The sequence below is a fragment of the Pelophylax lessonae genome (assembly GCF_965119305.1).
Source record: "Pelophylax lessonae genome assembly, chromosome: 7".
NCBI classification, from domain to species: domain Eukaryota; kingdom Metazoa; phylum Chordata; class Amphibia; order Anura; family Ranidae; genus Pelophylax; species Pelophylax lessonae.
The window spans coordinates 39,381,390-39,400,967 of NC_138774.1; the positions used below are offsets into that span (position 1 = coordinate 39,381,390).

The 19,578-nt window shown below is 42.8% G+C and overlaps 1 protein-coding gene across 3 annotated transcripts; it reads right to left on the bottom strand.

Annotated features, from left to right (window-relative positions):
• Positions 1–407: 407 nt before the first annotated feature.
• Positions 408–19,169, bottom strand: BRD2 (bromodomain containing 2). Of its 3 annotated transcripts, none has more exons than XM_082264436.1 (13): positions 18,835–19,169; positions 17,953–18,735; positions 13,014–13,314; positions 11,505–11,642; positions 10,400–10,538; positions 9,948–10,153; positions 9,122–9,490; positions 8,681–8,809; positions 8,395–8,601; positions 6,677–6,906; positions 5,404–5,708; positions 2,666–2,815; positions 408–1,755 (listed from the first exon to the last, which is right to left on the bottom strand). In XM_082264436.1, the coding sequence occupies exons 2-13, from the start codon at positions 17,982–17,984 to the stop codon at positions 1,622–1,624; spliced, it is 2,340 nt and encodes a 779-aa protein (XP_082120562.1). In that variant the 5' UTR covers positions 17,985–18,735; positions 18,835–19,169; the 3' UTR covers positions 408–1,621. The 3 variants fall into 3 exon arrangements, with proteins under 3 accessions (XP_082120562.1, XP_082120561.1, XP_082120563.1); XM_082264435.1 differs by having other exon boundaries at positions 9,122–9,493; positions 18,835–19,167; XM_082264437.1 differs by lacking the exons at positions 17,953–18,735; positions 18,835–19,169 and adding an exon at positions 12,340–12,445 and having other exon boundaries at positions 9,122–9,493; positions 13,014–13,045.
• Positions 19,170–19,578: the final 409 nt, after the last annotated feature.

The following is a 19,578-nucleotide window of genomic DNA, read 5'->3' on the forward strand; positions in this document are numbered from 1 at the left end:
AAGTGTGAACCGGCACTACATCAAAATGTATAAATTAATGTAAATCTAAATAATGTGCAAAATAGTGCAAAAAAAAAAAACCAAAAACACAAAGATCAAACTTGTAGTGAAAAGAAAGTCCAACAAAAAAACTACAAGTTTGATCTTTGTGTGTTTAACACTGTTACACATTATATTTACATCTGTTTATACATATTGATGTATACCATTTTATTTATATATTACTGATGGCACTAATTCACCTTTTGTCATTTACATTTACTCCAATACGGTTTGGAGTCTTAGTTGCAGCCACTGTAATACAATTTAGTTTTTGTGCACCTTATTACACACAATTTAATCTCAGATCTGTTTAGTGATTAAAGAAATCAACTCAAGATGGATGTAAATTTTTCTTTATTTACATGTTTCCAAACTAAAGGGCTTGAACCGAACCAATACAAGAGAAAAAAAAAAAAAGGGATAAGACAGGAGTATATATTTATAGCAACGGAACAATATTAGGAAGAAAATAAAAATGCTTTTTCCAGGTAAAAAATAAAGTCACCCTTTACATTGAGAAACATGCTGCTTGTGCAACTCCGTATATATATATTTATGTACAGGGCTTATAAAATCTTACATCTACACCGGCCCCTGTATCAACAGGGCACCCTCTTATTTTACATTATAAAACAAAAAACAAAAATCCTTCTTTCGCTTGTTTAAAATAAATAAAAAAACAAAATAAACAAACACATAAAAAGGCTATGAACGAGTTCTGTAGTTTGGAGCCTCCAGTATAGGTGTTCAGTGAAGCAGAACCAACTGCCCCCTTACACACCAACTCAGTATAGAATGTGTTCAGTAAGAAAACCAACCGCCACCTTACACGCTGCATGCAGTAGGGGGCTAAAGGGGGTTTCTGACATTCTGTACTCTGATTTACCTACCAGACCGGTATAAAAAAAAAAAAAAAACCTTCCAGGCACCCTAAAAGTTGCATGATGGAGCAGAAGGCTGATGTTTTCTGGACCCTCGAGCAGCCCACTTTGCTGTGCTAAAAAATTCCCTAGACAATAGCACAGATGGGCAAGACACTGTAAATGGAGGCAATAAACAGAATGCTTCACCATCGTGTGCTGTGCGCATCAGAAAACAAAACAGGAAGGAGAAAGCCTGGAGAGTCAATGATTAACACTGCACTAAGTAACAACTAAGACCAACTCTGAACAGATCCTCCGCCGTGATATCCAAAAGCCGATTCACTTCCAGGTGTCTGTGCGTTCCAAGGAGAACTTGTAAACAGAATAAAATAAGGACACTGCATTTCTGCCACCCGCCCTTTATAATGCCTTGTACGTGGATCACCACAGGAGTCCGTATTCAGGTGGTAAAAGGGCGACGCCTCGTCATGCTCCAGAACATTCCCCAGCCATTGAGTACACCTAGCTGAGGGAAAGGCGGGTGTTCTCTAAATACCAAAGGCCTCAGTTTGCTTTTACCCTGAAAAGGGCACCAAGTCTGGTTCAGGAGGGTTCTGTTCCTGCAGATCCTTTTAGAACCACTTTAAGCATAAATTCCAGCCTTCCGACCCTGCTACAGTGGAAGGAAATGTCCCCTCTGTGCCACACCCTTTCCCTCAGCCGGAGTCAGAGTCACTAGTGTCTGATGAGCTGGATGTGGAGCTACTGCTACTGTCAGAGTCCGAACTTGAACTGGAAGCACTGAGGCGAGAGACCGACACTGGCTGGGCTGATTCCACTTTCTCGTTGGCTGCAAAAGAACAGAAAGTTTGTTATTACAGGTAAGGGGTACAAAATATTAGACAGAACATGAACTGAAAGAGGGGGGGGGTCTAGGGAATTCGATTTAGAGTACACAGATACGACATCAGTATGTGAGGTTTTGCACAATCCTGGAGAAGTTTGAATTCTCATATGCAACAGTACATTTATAATGGATCTGATATTGCCTTGAAGTGGAGCTAAACTCTGCCATACTTACCCCTCCCTCCCTTCAAAGGTCCTACAACCTTGCCAGCATCCTATCCTCAGGGTGCCAGGTCATGACCATTTACAAGAAAATGCAGGATAAATTCACTCCTGCATATACGTGCAGCCATCCTACAGCTCAGTGTACAGTCAAAAAACTACCAGCAGAAAGGTTTATTGCAGAAAAGACGCTGCATGTCTCTCCTGCAATAAAAGAAACTGCCCATTTACAGTTTTTAAAAAAGCAAGACTTTACTTTTGCATGAATGCAATTCACTGGGTAAAGAATAGCACCCCCCCATAAGCAAAAGAACACCCAAAACATTTAAAACAGACTGAGCTTCAAGGACTGATTTTGTTGCTATCCCAGGTACATGGAATATTAAAAAGGACCTAGGAGACCTGAATTAACCCAAATACCGTCTAAGACTGGCCCATATATTACACAATCATCCAATAATTTACCAAAGCCATATGAGGTCAAAGCTAAACACTTTGGGATCAGACAGGCCCTTGCACTACATAGATTAAGGTAAATATAAAAGGAAATTGAATAAGCAAATTGTATAATGTATGGCCAGCCTTAATTTACTATGTCATTTTCACATAATGTCATTAGCACACAGAAGCCATACTCTACAATTATGTAAAATCTATCAAATTTTTTTTTTTTAATATATAAAGACATTTACCTTTTTTGGGTGGTTTCTTGGCAGAGTTCAGTTGCCCACTGACATCCTGTAGCCTCCTCTCCAATTCCCTCTTCTTCTCCATGGCAATCTCCTCTTTTGTCTTTCCCACTGGTTTCTTAAGTGCACCCGAGAGCATGGAGTTGGGGGAAGCTGAGGATAAATAAGGACATGGATGGAATAACTGAATAAAGGGCTCAGTTATATAAACTATTATCTAAAGATGCATTTACATTTCTCAACTGCAGCAAGGTCTCCACAGGCTGACACTGCTGTATGGCAAAAAATCTGTGTAATTCTCTGGATTGGATGGGCGTAAATATAGATCCTTTGGCAACAGTACAGAGATCTTCCCTGGTGACAAGCATTAGAGTGGTCCGATCAAGGCGCATTTAAAGCCATTCCTGGCGAGTGTGCATTGCTACAGGGGCTTCACAGTGGTGGAAGAGGTGCACTATAGATCACTGGAGCACGGAGGTTCTGCAATTCACTCATCTGATCTTTTTTATGGAACGCTTAGTAGCTTGGGAGTGTAAGCTGCAAAAGCAGTGCTCTCATTATTATTATTGTGGACTTGCACATATATGTAGCGCTGCTAGTGTGATTTTGTTCTCATACTTGGACTGTGAGCAAATTTTGCACCTTTGCGATTTATATGCTTTGATTTAATAGCAGCAGCTCGGTCTTTTCCCTTAAGGGATTTATCATATTATTTGACAAGTATCTTATTACATTTATCCATATTGCTTATAGTACTGGGTGAGTGGGCATACTAGTATTTATCTGCACCTAGGGATGCACCGATCTGATAGTCGGGTCGGAAATCGGCCCCGATCCAGACAAAATAGCTGGATCGGAGATCGGTAAAGTTCAGCCGTCCCACGGGCCGATCCGGTTTTGGCTGAGTAACGGCTCAGCCATCCCTTACTAGGTGTAGTAGTAGTATGGGAGCCGCTACTTCCTGTATAGGTCCGGCTCACAGGTGGAGGGATATCAGATGCACTCCGCCTGTGAATGGAGGAGCCACACACATGAAGCAGCGGCTTTGCAGCCCCTTGCTTTGTGTGTAGCTCCGGATCAGTATCGGTGATTTCACCTTGCCAGAAATCGGTATCGGCTCCAAAAAGCCGGATCGGTGCATCCCTATCTGCACCTTTTTATCTTTTTATGTCATTATCTAAAGATATTTCTATAAAACAAGGTTCATACAATTTAAGCAACTTACACTTTGTACTCATATTCAAATGCTTTTAAACTACTAATCTATAATTAGGAAGCTGAGAGGTTAAGAACACAATCAAGTCACAAGTCACCTTTACAGAAGAGGCCTTGGGGGTCTGGGTGGACAGATAGGAAGTTTTACACCTTATTGCTACTTCTAGATGTACATAACTTCCCCACTTTTTTTTTTAAATGCATAAATAAGACTTAAAGCAGAGCTAAAACTTGAAGACACTGCAAGTCTCTTCTACAATAAGAGCCTGCTCAGTTTTGTGACAGCAGGACTTTAGTCCTGCTTTAACTAGTTCTGGACCAGAAGGATTTGCCCCATTACTGACCAGGCCATTTTTTCGGATTCGGCACTGCGTTACTTTAACTTACAATTGCGCAGTTGTGCAACACTACCTAAATAAAATTGATGTCCTTTTATTCCCACAAAGCTCTCTTTTGGTGGTATTTGATCCCCTATGCGATTTTTATTTTTTTGTACTATAAGCCAGAAACATAGCGACAATTCTGAAAAAATATATATATTTTTCACATTCTATAGAACATTCCCAAAAAAAAAAAAAAAAAAAAAAACATTTTAGGTCAATTTGTTTTCTGCTACCTTTTTTTTTTTTTTTTTATTTACCAAAAAAACACCTCGCAACAAGTGCATTTTGAATGGTTTGTGCAAAAGTTATCGCGTCAACTACGGGAAAGAGTGGTCATTTTTATGGGTTTGTACTAGTAATGGCGGCGATCTGCGATTTTTAGCGAGACTGCGACAGACACCTGACATTAGTACAGTAATCAGTGATAAAATTATGCACTGTTACTGTAATAATGACACTGGCAGGGATTAACAGTGGGTGATCAAGGGGTTAAATGTAAGCCTAGGGGAGTGTTTCTAACTGTGGGGGAGGGGATTTTGAAATGATTACAGAGACCTGTGATCCTACATAGAAGGATCACAGGCGCTCTGTGATCATTCCAAAGAGAACGATGAGCTGTGTTTACAACAGCTGTCATCCTCTCGCAGCGGGGGAGTGATCGCGGGTGACTGGCGGCAAGCACTCGCCCCCTAGCAGCAGGCGCGCGACCGCCATAAGGCTACGTCAGTTCGCGCAGGAGGGGCTGCCTGCCGCAGTATATCTGCAGCAGGCAGTCCGATACAGGTAAATGCAGTCAACCTTTAACATACGGGGAACTACTTGCCTGATAAAATATTTGAAAGTTTTATGACTAGTCTGAAAACAGTCAAGAATACACTTCAAAACTTGCTGACTGGACAAAGAATAGCAGCACACTGATGAGATCAATCAGTGCCCTCACATTTCCCCTCAACCCATACAACACGGCAGTGGAAAAGGATTGTAACCAGCAATGGCCCAGGTCTTAATCCAGATGCAGTAATATTACATAATATTTGGAGTATTCAAATACTGTGAAAGTTTCAATTATAATCTGTACTAACTTCCTCGTGTTCAGCTTGGAGTGTACAGAAGTAAATTCAGCTAGAATTAATAAGCACTTACTGTAGGGCTTCCGTGGTTTCTTCCTCAAGCAAGACATGACATATCTCTCCAGCTCACGAAGAGTGGAAGGTTTTAAAGTCTCAAAGTCAATTTCTATTTCTTCGGGGTTGGAATCCCGCAGAGAGGGCTCTCTGGATTGGATGATATGTACTACACGGCCCAACTTCTCTCCTGGAAGTTTGTTAATGTCCAGGCTCAGCTGCCGCTTCTCATCATAAGTCATTGGCTTAATCTCCTCTTCCTCCTCTGAGTCATACATAACAGGTGGAGGTGGGGGAAGGGATTTGGAGGATTTCTTAGAACTCCTGAAGAATCAACAGAAAAAGCTCATAAACACAAGGAAGAATCTGCAGCAAGCTTCAATCCATAAAGGTGTCCTTTTATGAAATGGAGATGAGCAGTGATCCTGCTGATCACAGCTCATTTCCGATCATTCTCAGTTTATGAAACAGAAATGATCGCAGGAGAACATGTTCTCCGCTGATCATCTCTTCACATGGGAATCTGTCATTGACAGACACAGAAATGGCCAGGCTATGAAGCTGCGATCCCAGCACTTCACTGGCGATCTGTGCCAGAATTCACACTCCCGGGTTCACCAGCCTGGAGCTTGTGAAGCGGGGAGTGAAGACAGAATCGGGGGAAAACTGAGGGGGAAAAAGGAAGATTATGGACTTCCTTCTTCCTCGTTCAGACCCCCCAACACAGTAATCATGTCCCCCTGCCATATTTATGTATATATATACATGTATATATATATATACACACATACATGTAGATATATATTTAATGTGTATATATATATACAATGTATGTGTGTGTGTATTCAGTGTATATATATATACATATTTATGTAAGGGGACTATTATTTATAACCTCGTGTACTCAGCAGTGATAATTTATCTCTGCTTGTTAAAGCGCGCGAGGGATTTTCATACTACTGTAATCTCGCTTTGTCTCACGAGATTACAGACGCTCCATTGACTTCTACACAGATCTCCGAGAAAACCGTTCTCCTCTGATCACCCTGGGCGAACTGAAGTTCTCCCATTCATAAAAGGGGTGCCAGATGTGATCATTTTCCCCGGAGAACTGTAGAGAAGCCAATGGAGAAAAAAATTCACCCGTTCATAAAAGGACACCAAAGTATGTAGCAAATTGAACAGAATACCAAAAAACAAGGCTGTGCGTTTATCATCTGTCCAATAACTTCAACTTTGCAATTACAGGGGAAGAAAAAAAAAAAAAAGAGGGGGGGTTGAAAACAACTTACTTCGAAACAGCAAGCATAGAACTGCTGGTTGTAGTGGTCCCTCCGGATTTTTTAGAGGATTTTTTGGACTGAGAAGATTTTGATTTGCTAAATCTCCATTCTTCATCATCTTTGACTTTCCGCTTATCCGATTTCTTCTTTTTCTTTTTTTCCTTTTTCTCTTTCTTCTTTTTAGGCTTGGAAATTTGGCCTTGGGAGAGAGCAGCCAGCTGCTCATGCACGGCTCGAAGCTTTTAAGATAAATACAAATTTTATAAGTTAGATTCTCCCTGCAGCAAGTAAATGGTCTAGGCCCCACCCCCAAAGTACTTTTACAGATCGCAAACCTTCTAAATGCTTCCTGATGAAGAATTACGGACCAATGCTACACCTGAACATCATATCGCATCTGTGCCACACACTAGAGCTGAGAAGACCTTAGACCCCGTTCACATTAGGTCGCTCCAACTTCGGGGGCGACCTGTGAAATCGTGTGCACCGCGACTTCGGCGTGACTTGCACAGACTTCATATAATTGAAGTCAATTCAAGTCGCCTCCAGGTCGCCCCGAAGTAGTACAGGACCCTTCTTCTAAGTTGGAGCGACTTGTGTCTCTCCTTTTAGAACCGGTCCTGTACTACTCAATGGACCCGACGGTGCGCGACTTTGCCAGGCTGACCAAGTCGCCTGGCAAGTCGTAATAGTGTGAACCGGCTCTTAAGGTTGCATCTCAGCAATGAAAGAATGTAGTTAAGAAAAATGCAAGTTATGTTATTGGTTAAGGACAAATTGGCAGCTTGGTCAGTTTACATTGCAGCTAGAGGACCACACACAGGCCTTCTGTATCTACTGTATACACACTTTACAGACGCCAGCATTCGTTTGTAAGGAAGGTATGACAATGATATCTAGCAGACTCACGTAAACACTTCCCCAAGTATCTGACCATCTCCTGTAACGCCTTCAGTCTCCAAGAAACCCTGTTAAATGTTTGAGATCTCAGTATCCTCTAGTCTTGGTGTTGAGTCCCCCTTTTTTTTCCCGCTCCTCTTTTTGCTGATATGGGCTCAGTTGAGATAATCACCAACACAGGATCCAGCATTGTCCAGCTTAGATCCTCTTAACAGCCATCGTGTCCTGCACCACCATGTTCATCTGGGTAGGGTGTGCAGGCTCTGTGTCCTGGCACAACCAACCGATGGGCCCGCCACTAGGCCCACCACCACCCTCAGTTATTGAATGGGGCGACGCGTGGAGCTCTCCATGCCTCCTGGGATAGGATCATTACGTATTCCAAGAGCTGGGGCACATACGTCACTCAGGGGTGATGAGGGCAAAAACTCAAGTTAAAAAACAATTGTACAGCAGAGGGTTGGTGAGATGCTAAGGAACACAGCCCCTGAAATGGGTGAAGCTCTGCTTTAAGTGACAGTTTTGGTTGTATACTGAACAGGGGCCACTGTTAGGTCCCCGACGATTTGTAAGTGGGCATTTATGGTTTATACCATTAGCATGGGGTCAGGGAGTGCAGGGCAGTAGCCATGCAAATTTCGGAGTTACACTTGCAGGAGACCAACCATGAGAATGAGTTAACTGTAAAATGGAGTACCCAATAGCAACTAGAATCCACAATAACCAACTTCCAACTGCTAGGAGTTACTGTACTTTGCCTGATAGCAGCAAACCATTGTATCTCCACCCCTTTACATAAAAGACAACGCTAATTCCTGCACTCATACCTGCTCCTGAAGCTCCGCCAGCCTGTTTGCCCTCTCCTCTTCCGAGTCATCAGAACTTTCACTTTCGTCTGAGCTGTCACTGCTGCTCTCACTGGAGGATTCAGAGGAGGATTTGGAATCTGAGGGAGGAAGTTGTGTGGAGGTGGGAGGCGGAGACATTGCAATAGGCTCATCAGGCATCTTCGCATAACGAAATTCAAACACATCCTGGAAAAATTAACCACACAGATGAATATCGCCAACAATAACAAACAGAATAAAACAACTTCTACAGAACAATTCATACCTGCAGCTTCCTTGCCATGGCCACCACATCATGGTCAGGAGGATTATATTTGTAACAGTTTGAGAACATGAGCCTGACATCAGCAGCAAACTCCTGTGCATCGCGGTATTCTCTGTTCTCCATCTTTTTCTGTATAGGAAGAAAGGCTAATAAGTATTGCTAGGATTTCACAGAACAATTCCATCTGTTCAGACTATGTCAATGAAAAGGCTACTAACTTTAAAGAACAAATCACCTTCCAAAATGGTGAATAGGTTTCACCTCCTGTCATTAGCGACAACCAGTATTAAGCCTTTCCATAATGTGAAGGTTTGTTTAAATTTCAAATTAACTAAATTGGATAATTCAAGTCATTTGGGTCCAGCAAGTAAATCTACTTAGAATAGGGCTGTGTGTATATCGATATAAAATGTGTGCTTGCTCTCTGCATCTTGTCCCCACCTTAATGGTGCTAAGGTCCATGGGATGTTTTATGATTTCGTGGTAGTCGTGCAGTCCCAGAGCACTGGCATCCACAGGTTTGTAGAACGGCCATGCATAGGCGCCATGTTTCTTAGAAAGAAGTTCTTTCAGAATCCCATTGCAGTATTTTAGTTGCTCAGACAGTTTGCCCTTCTTTGAAGTTTGATGCTGTTGAGAGTCTGGCAAGTCCTTTCGAGGAGGCTTAATGGGCCGACCACTTTCTCGCCGGGCGGGGATCTTGGCAGGTTTCATATCTGGTGGCGTTAGAGGAGAGGAGTCTCCACTGGTAGCAATGATAGCTGTGGTGGTCGGGGTTGTAGTGTCTGCTTTTCTCTTCACACCTTTCTTCTGCTATAGGGGGTAGAAAAAAAAAAAATGTAGGGGGGGGGGGGGAAGAGAAATATGAAACCTATAATTCTACTTTATAAAGTGAAAATGTTAAATTTACATTTATGCCATATGAACTGGCAGAAAACAATTACAAAGAACCAACATGACAGAATTAAATTGGAAAAAAAACAAACACATAATGTATTAGGCTACATTCACACCTGAGCGTTTTTTTACCGCAATTTACAGGCGTTTTTTGATTGAATAGAGACCAATGCAAAACGCCTGTAATCTACCCAAAAAGAAGCTCATGTACTTTGGGCGTTTTGCTCACAGCGTCAAAACGCTCAGATGTGAACAGGGGCCATTGAAATGAATAGGATTTGTCTTGTTGGGCGTTTTGAGAGCTGATCCTAGAGCAGAAAAACTCCCCAAAAACGCCTACATGTGAACGGAGCATAAAAGTAGAACTTACCTTTGATATTGGTTGTGTGGCTGCTGGAACTACAGGCAGAGTCTGAGTAGGTGGCATTGGTTTCATCACAGGGTTAGAGTGGACAGTTGGATGTGGTATATTAACAATGGTGGTGGGCATTTCTGGGGAGCTGGGGTACAGTGAAGACTGAGACATGGATGAGATGGCTGGGACTTGGTGTGCAGTTGTAATTCCACCTGTGACAGCTGTAGAAAAAAAAAAAAAAAAACAGACTAAGTATGCCCTATGCCTTTAGTTTTATAGGACAACAACAGGTACTTTGCACTTCTGCACAGACCTGGGACTAAACACTGCATAGAGTCTGTACACTAGAGCAACAATGCATTGATTGTGGGTGCAATGCTTCGCAGGCTTAAATGCAAAAACATAGTAAATGCACCTTGGTCATTGGATCATGTATGCAGAGTTTACTAAAGAGCAGCTTTATCTACCTGGAGGTTTGACACTCTTCACTTGCTTGCTCTTGTTTGTAGTATTGGATGGATCATCTTCATCCTGGGGCATCTGCGCTACCTTCTGCAAAAATGACTTCTCCAGGCTTTGAGCCATTAGCACAATGTCATCTGTGGGCTTTACAAATATAAAAAACAATGACTAAAACTGGTCTTTACATATCTGAACAGAGTGCATTCTGTGTCTGTTGTGATTAAGTACACAATGGGACCAGAACATGAATGTAAAATGAAAATGTACTTAAAGCGGAACTTCCGCTTTAGGCATTATAACCCCCTGACATGCCACATTTGGCATGTCATTTTTTTTTGGGGGGGGGGGGCACCTAGTTTTGACAGGTATGCGCTCCCACTTCCGCTCGGAGCGCCCTGAACGAAAGTTCTCCTCTCCCGCTCCCTCCCTGCAATCTTCTGGGACATGTCAGAGGTCCCAGAAGATTGCCGGCCAATCGAGACGCGCAGCGCGACTCGCGCATGCACAGCGGGTACCCGGCTGTGAAGCCGCAAACTGTCACAGCCGGGTGCCCACAGCAGTGATGCCGGCGCCGCCGAGACCAGAGGGAGAGGATCGAGGCTTCGGGCGGCCGCATCGGTGGACCGTTGGACAGGTGAGTGAAAAGGCTGGAACTCCACTTTAAGTGAATACCTTTTTTCACTTCTCAATGTATGTAAATATACTAGCTCTATGGGAAATCTCCTTCTCAGCTTGACATGGCACTGCTCCTGGATTCTAACATTGGTGTCTATGGGAAATCTTGGTCAAATTGACATAGCACTGCTACCAAACCATAAGTGACAGGGACACCAAACTTGGAGAGCATGTTAAGGGGACCCAGGGCTACAACATTATAGATTACCTAGGCAAGCTGACCAACACCAAAATCAGATATTTTGTAGTCCTGGGTCCCCCCCCCCTCTCTGTGCTCCCCAAGTTTGGTGTCCCTGTCACTTATGGTTCGGGAGCAGTGTCATGTCAAGCTGACCAAGATTTCCCATAGACACCAACGTGTCCATACTCACAATTATACATAAAGCAGGGTATGTCTGTATAGAAATAAACCATTGTAATGTAATCTGCTCTCACCTTGTTGTAGATATAGCAGTTAGTAAACATTGTGTTGAAGTCCTGCATACACTCCAGTGCAGTCCAGTAGTAGTTGTTCTCTAATCTCTTCTTAATAGTTCCCATGTCCATTGGCTGCTTGATGATTTTATGATAATCCTGCAACCACACCAGCCCGGAGAAAAAGCATGTTGGTGAGCGCTACAGTTTCAACACACTAAATATAACAAAATACATTTCTATTTCACTAGATAGAAGAAAAACATGGCTGATTTATGAAAGCTGGGACAAAAACTGGCATAAAACATTTTAGGTTGTTGATGCTCTTAAATCCAGTTCAGATAACTCAGCCCCATGTATTATTGCACTTCTAATAAACCCCTACTTGGATCCCAATATCGGCTGCATCTTCACCACAGTGTACAACAGACCAGACCCTGTATCATGAGCGGCTATCACTTCTGTGTACATAGGACCTGATGACAGCTCTGGGACATTAACAATGTTATGCAACTCTCCACTCCAAGCAAGCAATTTTTAAAAAGACACAGGAGGCGTTTTAAAATAGGATTACGTTTTGAAAACTCACGTACCCCTTTAACCGATATGTGGGGAAAAAAAGCAACAATTCTAAAAACAAAAAGTATGAACGCGTCACTTCTAATCCATAAAAGCAGTAAGATTGTAGCCCCGGGACCTGCCGTAAGGTGCTAGAGGTGATCACACCAGAAGCTCAGAGCTACAGGCGTGTCAGAGGTTAGACGGGTACTTTAAATAATGGGAGCATTGCAAGATGGTGAGGAGGTGCAGGGCAAATTATGGCTGTATTCTAGAAGCTAAATAATAGCACACCTACCATTTTTAATGTACCTTCATACTTCTAATCCAAGACATCTCAGTGTGTGTAGCGTTAAATACTTTGTCACACTTGGGGTCCTGAACAAATTCATGGATGTGCAGATCTGCAAAACGTATCAATTGGAAATTTGCATTTCACAAAGTAAAATCAATCAGTTCATAAAATATAGGGTGGCAGCTACATTATAAGAAGCTTTAACTACACAGCGTGCATGAAGACATCCATACATTTGTAGGGATGAGTGGGAGGGGGCAGTGATGGATGCAAGGTAGAAAGGTTAAACTATATTAATCTTTTATCTGTTCTTAACCACGCAGAAAAGAGAAGCGATAAAATAAAAAAAATAAAAGCTCTACCCCATCATATTCTGCATTGGCAGGAGAACTTGTCCTCAGACATTTGTCACGCTATGTGCCCTGAACCCCACAGCACCAAATGCTTTAGTCAAACCCAGAGCTGTCATCAGGTTTTATATGAAAATGTTTCAATGTGTTTGTGCTGTGGAGAGCAAAGTGACAATATGCAGAAAATTGCATTTGCCCAAAAAACAAGGAACTGGATAAGACAAAACATATGCATATCATTGGGCCTTGTTTTTCATTTTTCACCCCCAATTGTGTGTTGTGTAAGTAACAATTTTTAAATCCCACAAAACAACCCCAGGAACGTACCGGAAGACCCAGTTTTATGGCATCAACAGGCTGACGGAAAGGCCAAGAGAACTGATGCTTCCATAGAGACTTCATGACCACCTTGAGCAGGTACTGCAGCTGATTAGTGCTGCGGCCAGGCTTTTTGGAGTTGCTGACCTCTGGAGGAGGTGGGTTGACTTGAGGCATGTGATTAAAGACACTGGAATTCATGGTGGGACCCTCAAAGTCTTCGTATAGCAGAGAGGGTTTGCGGATTCGCTTTCCTGGGGTTCCCTCAACAGTCTGCCCCATTATACCATGATTTACATCCAGAGGAGGCCTGCAAATAGAAATTCTGTCAATCTACATTGCTTACACACGTTTACATTTTTCACAGATTCTTAAAATGTGCAACAAAGGGAAATAAGATTCCACAACCGCAGCAGTACATTATAGTGATTTACTAAAACTGGTGCAGCTGTGCATAGTAACCAATGAATTTCTAGGTTTTATTGGCAATGCTTAATTGAACAATTGAACAAGCATAAGTTAGAAGCAGATTGGTTACTATGCACAGCTGCACCAGTTTTAGTAAACCTCCCTGTCTAGTATAGCTGGTGCCATAATATCTATACATTTTCCATATATATATATATATATATATATATATATATATATATATATATATATATATATATATATAAAAACATTGAGCAGAATAGGGCCCCTGTTGGCTAAACAGGCACCAATTTGAAAGTTAGATTTCAGATAAACAATCCAACAAACCATTTCCATGATCTTTCTATAGTGACGCTGCCTTCTTTACAACTGCAATTGCAGCTCATTTGGCAACTGAGTTACTTTTAGAGAAAAAAAAAAGTAAATGGAAAAAAAGGTGTCTCTAGAGAGGAGAGGATCTTCACTCTTCAGGAAATACAAGCCACTACCAGATTCAGGTACTAGACCTTGCGCGCGCGCATATATATATATATATATATATATATATATATATATATATATATATATAAATAAACCAGTGTTAGCAAGACCATAGACAACGCTCCCTTTTGTGTTAGTATGACCAAGTACGAAAGAGGAAACCCGTGATCGGTTCAGAGTGGCATTAATGAAGACTAGCTTTAGATAACTGGCCAAACTTATGGGTTTGTAACCCTTCAGCTGCTCATCTATTATACAAATTTTCTTAATTAATTTCCTTTAAATTTACCTGCACACAAACTGAAAAAGTGTTTAGGTTTGACCTTGTATTAAAGGTTTTTGCTAAATCTTAAGGAAGTTGCACAAGCAGATTGTATAATGTATGGCCAGAAACACACAACTGACACTGGTGAGAGTTAGTGCCAGGTAACAGTGAAAGCAACAAATAAAAGCTCCAACACATCAGTGATCGTCTGATTTCCACATCCAAATTGTTGACTCATTCTCCCGGCTCAACACACCCCATAGAAACAAACATCTCTATGTAAAGGCAATGACCTCATCATGTCTTGTGATTCTTTATTATCCTTTCCTAGCTGCATATATAGGAATGGCAGCACAAAATAAGTCTGCTTTTTAACAGCCCCATGTGTTCAAATGGGGTAAAATGAAGCACCTGTTCATTCATATTGTCCTTACAATGCTAATGGTATACTTGCTTAAACACATTAAAACAACCAGTTCGGCATTTTGTAACCTGGTGTCACCCATAAGGGTAAGATAGTAATGGGAAAATAAACATCAACTGCCAATACTATTAATCATTGAAAACCACAACATCACCAGAATCTGATTGAGTGAGCATGTTCAGCAAGTTCTAAAATCCTTCCATCCAAATCTTCACTGGGTGTAGGGAAGAAGGTTCTGAAACAAAGCTGCAAGGACAACACTAGAGGGGGGTAATTTACATAGGACATTCCTCTATGAATGAGCCTATCGAGCTCCACCCCTAACCACAATAATGTTTATACCACAGACCAACCATACTCACATTATGTAACCTCTATACAAACAAAGCATTACAAATGCTCAATGCCCTCTAATCACAAATATCTCTCCAAAACAAAGTCCAAAGATACTATAATCTAATGTGACATTGTAATCTAATGTGACAATACTAAATATGTATGACTTAACACATTCTGTGTAGGCTTCTGATAGTGAGTGGAAGTGTGACCAGCTAATAGTCAATCATCAACTAACTAGAACAAACCCAGCTGAATGTGACCACCTACCTACCACTAGATGTAGTAAGGGAAAGCAACCTCAGACATGCAGTTGTGGTGAAAAAAGTCCCATCATGCCTCTGTGAACCATGCCTGCGCCTGTCAAACTCTTACAATGCCTCATGGGACTTTCAGTTTAATAGCTGAAATGTTATACTCTTGGGCTAGACAATGACCTGGATAAATGGGAACATTCACAGACCTATCCAAGGCTATTAAATATACTGAAATAGCACATTCCAATCAGTTTCATTGTCACTAAGGCTGGCCATACACTATACAATTTTCTTATTCAATTTCCTTTAGATTTACCTTTAACTATGTAGTGCAAGGGCCTGCCTGATTGCATACAAATTGAAAGTGTTTAGGTTTGACCTCATATTATATGGTTTTGGTAAATCTAAAGGAAAGTTGAACAAGAAAATTGTATATAGTGTATGGCCAGCCTTAGAGGGATAAATAAACCAAATACAATCTGTCTAAGAACAAACACAACAGCAGGTGCAATATACCATTAAACTACATGATTTACTAAACACCACTGCACAGAAACCCTAATATACACATCTACCTCATTCATTAAAATGTATGTCTCCAGGCACTACTTGGGCTCATTTCATACAAGTAATGTCCATTTATAAAACTACAAAACTAATCTAAGAGCCAACAATGATATCAGATACAGCAGTCTGATGACTCTCACATCCAGGAATGTTATAATCCAAAGAAATCACATCTATGAACACTGAAGAGGTTCTTACAGCTTATCTAAGCAGTGTTTTTTTGGTTCTGACCTAAAGCAGCTTTTTTGGACAAGACATCCTAAACATGTCCAGAGTAACACGACTGCCCCTTATTAGGATACATACAACACTCATCTGACTTCCCTTCTATACACTGCTCAATGAAGGTTACACAGACTAATCTACATTACAGCACACCTTGAGGTCATGACCTAAGAAACAAAACAAAGCCAGCATATCACTCCTGAGGTCATCTATATAAAAGCAGTCCATCAAACAGGGTTCCTTCAGAGGGGTGTAGGGGTTCCTCCAGGAAAGTGGTGATCACTGATCAACTACAATCTTCAGGGCATCTAATAGGAAACTGAGCTATAATCAGTAATGATTGGGGGTTCCCTGACACTGCAAAATAGGGTTCCCTCTGTGTTTAAAAACCAACACAAAGCAAGACAGATAGTACTGCCATCACATTTGTTCTATACTGTTAGAGAAAAAAAAAAAAAAAAATCACTGAAGTGACTGAGAAAAGCTACAACATTACAGAACCAGTCTAGATTAATGTGACCAACTACTACTACATATCCCATAACCTGGATCACTGAGGACCCACAAACCATCCACACACCACATGTACCCCAGTGACCATACAACAGTCTGTGAAAAGGAAGTATGACAAGAGAAGGGTTCTAAAAAAATACAATAAGCAGGGAAAAAAAAAATGGAATGGACTGTAAAATGTCCATGGGGAAAATAAAAATACCCCTAACTAATGGTAGTGGTCCATTTACATCTAGAACGGAAAAAATTAAATACTACTACTCTGAAATTTTAAGATGCACCCCCCCCCCCCCAATATATAAAAAGAAAAAAAACACGTGTTTTAATTAAATGCCCCATGTATACAGTATTTCAGTTAATTAAAAAGAGATTATATATATATATATATATATATATATATATATATATATATATATATATATTTTTAAATATAGTTTCTCCATATATATATTTTTATAACTACATACAACTTTTTAATTAACTGAGATGCTGTATACATGGGGCATTAAATTAAAACATATATATATATATATATATATATATATATATATATATATATATATATATATATATCAGTATATATTTTTCCCCACGATATACATTTTGTTTTTGAAAAAAATTACTAAAAAACACTATAAATAAAAAGAAAACATTTTTTAAATATTTTTATCTAATGCTTCAGGTTAAAAAAAATAAAACAAAAACCAGTAAAAATGTCCATACACGGTATAAAAACAAACCCTCAAAGCCCCGTGCATACATAGTATAGTATAGTATACGGTAGTATTGGAGGCAGTACTGTTTTGCATTCATAGTATTGGAGAAAGCCCGGTGCATTCATAATACAGTATTCATAGTATTGGAGGCATTGCTGTGTATTTTGCAGTGTAAATAGACCGCATATGGTGGTCACTGACCTGATGTGAATGGGGAAGCCCATTGGTCACCCCAATAAAAACACCCCGCCCCCCCTAGTAGGAATGACCCCCATGGATCCGGGTGTAGTGGGGGGTCGGGAGTGACCCGGCTGGAGGTGACACACCGTACAGAGTCGGGGCTCCCCTGTTGCCAGGATACGCGGCGTCCCCTCCCCCGGGGACCGATCTGTCTGGGTTGCCGGAAGAAAATGGCGGCGCCGCAGAGCTCGGAGGGGGCAGAATAGAAATCCTCCGAGATCCCCCCGGCTACCGATCTCCGGACACCGCTCCGGGCGGGGGTGAGGCCCCCGGTGCCGTGTGGATGTAGACCGGTGATGAGTGCGGAGAGGGAAAGCTCCGGTGAGGCGGATGGCCGCGGATTGTATCCGGTGTTAGGGGACGCCATCTCTATGGAAGCCAGGCCGGGGGAGGGGGGGGCCGCTGCGGGGAGATCACCGTTTGAATATAAAATGCGGGTTTTACGTAACAATATCTGTTGTGGGAGGTGCAGGGGGGCCCCCAGGTTCTCCGGTACCTTTTAAACGCTGGGCTGAGGGCTGCCTCCATGCGGATGGATACGGATTGTGTAGACGCCCGCTCTCCGGCTGAGGGCGCAGCGGCTGTCTTTGGCTCACACCACTTCTATGCTTTTCCCCCTCTTATCCAGCTCCGGCTCTCCGCTTCAGCGAAATGGCGCCTCGAGAGGCTGAGGCCGCTCTTATATAAAAGCAGTAGCCGCCGCCGATTGGTTTCGGAAATCCTGCCTCCTTGGTGGGGACAACCCTTCCATTGGCTTTCTAATCTGTCCATTAAAACATCCTCCGCCCACGGAAAACGAGACGCGCTTCCATTGGTCGCCATGCTTCCCGCTGTCCAGACGCCCCCGGCGGCGGAACTGTGTACTACCACTGCAGCAGCTCAGGAGGACGCGCCCTTTCCTTCCTAGGACTCCAGGACAAGTGACTCAGCGCGGCTTCCACGTCACCGAAGAAAACCTCCTCTGCGATTGGCTGGAGCTAGGCAGAACTCTGCCGTCCCGCCGCCCGCCATTGGCTGTTACCGGGCAGCCGAGCTCAGACGGGGCGGTCTTCTCGTATCACGCGACGTGGCTCCTCTTCTATCCTTCTGCTGCCTTGAAGGAGACGGCGCCATCTTGTTGCGCAGCTCAGTTTTTCCTCTGTAAAACGGTGAAAACTCCGCCGTTGAAGCACACCGGTCAATAAAACGAACCAGAAACTTAATAACCGCCTCAGAGGTCCACAGAACCGTCGTGTATTTCACAAAATGGCCACCAATGCCTGCCAGTGTAGTAGAAAGCCTATAAATAAAATACAATAGAGACATAGAATGAATATAAAAACGAGAACACGGCACTAACATATTAAAACCCATCGAATGAAACCGGTTTGATCCTTACCGCATGCTGCTTTGTCCTGTTTTCCCTCAAGTCACTCACAATGGCGGCACACCCCGTACCCGGCCGTTTTCTCCGGTAAGGCCGCCTCCTTTTCAGAAATGGCGCCCGCCCTCCGGTAAAACGAAGTCCGCTCTTTAAAACGAGCCGGGTCCCACCGCGCGGAGCTGCCGGAAAGTGGCTCCCGGTCCCCGCAGGCACACGCCGCCCCCGCCTGCTCAGATCCGCCGCCATTTTGTTGCGGAGAGCTGAGGCAGCGACGCTTCTTCATCCTCCTCCTCTGTCTCTCCTCTTCCCCCTGCTGCCGCCTTCCCGCAGCTCCTGGGACGCCCTGGCCCCCGGATGCTGGACCCCTTCCGCCACCTACTGGCGGGCTCAGTGCACCAATTTCCTCCCTTTTCTCCGCACTCCTCCCTCCGCTGCTCCTTCTGCTATGTGCATAGTCATTGCTGCAAGATGGCGGCCGCTCATTGTTCTCCTCACCTCCCCCCTCCTTCCTCCACCACCACCCTCCTGAGGAGAAACGCGACGAGACACACGGTTATGTCTCTCCCCGGACACATTCATCGTCATATCACTAATAAAATAAATCACACCTATAAATCTATGAGGGCTCCGAGCCCGTCCTCCATATCTATCACATTGTATGAGGAGTGTCATGGCGCTGAGTGCGGAGAGCCCGCCATAACTCCCCCGTGTGTGTCACACATCATGGCGGACTCTCCTCACAGCGCTCACCGACCTCCA

What these genes read in the sequence shown, in the direction of transcription:
- BRD2 (XM_082264435.1), bottom strand. Translation starts at nt 17,984, where the DNA reads ATGGAGGCAGCCCTCAGCCCAGCGTTTAAAAG. An exon ending in CCATAAAACTGGGTCTTCCG is followed by an intron (nt 11,643 to 13,013) that starts GTACGTTCCTGG and finishes GTGTGGTTGCAG; the next exon opens with GATTATCATAAAATCATCAA. An exon ending in CCATGGCAAGGAAGCTGCAG is followed by an intron (nt 8,602 to 8,680) that starts GTATGAATTGTT and finishes TAATTTTTCCAG; the next exon opens with GATGTGTTTGAATTTCGTTA.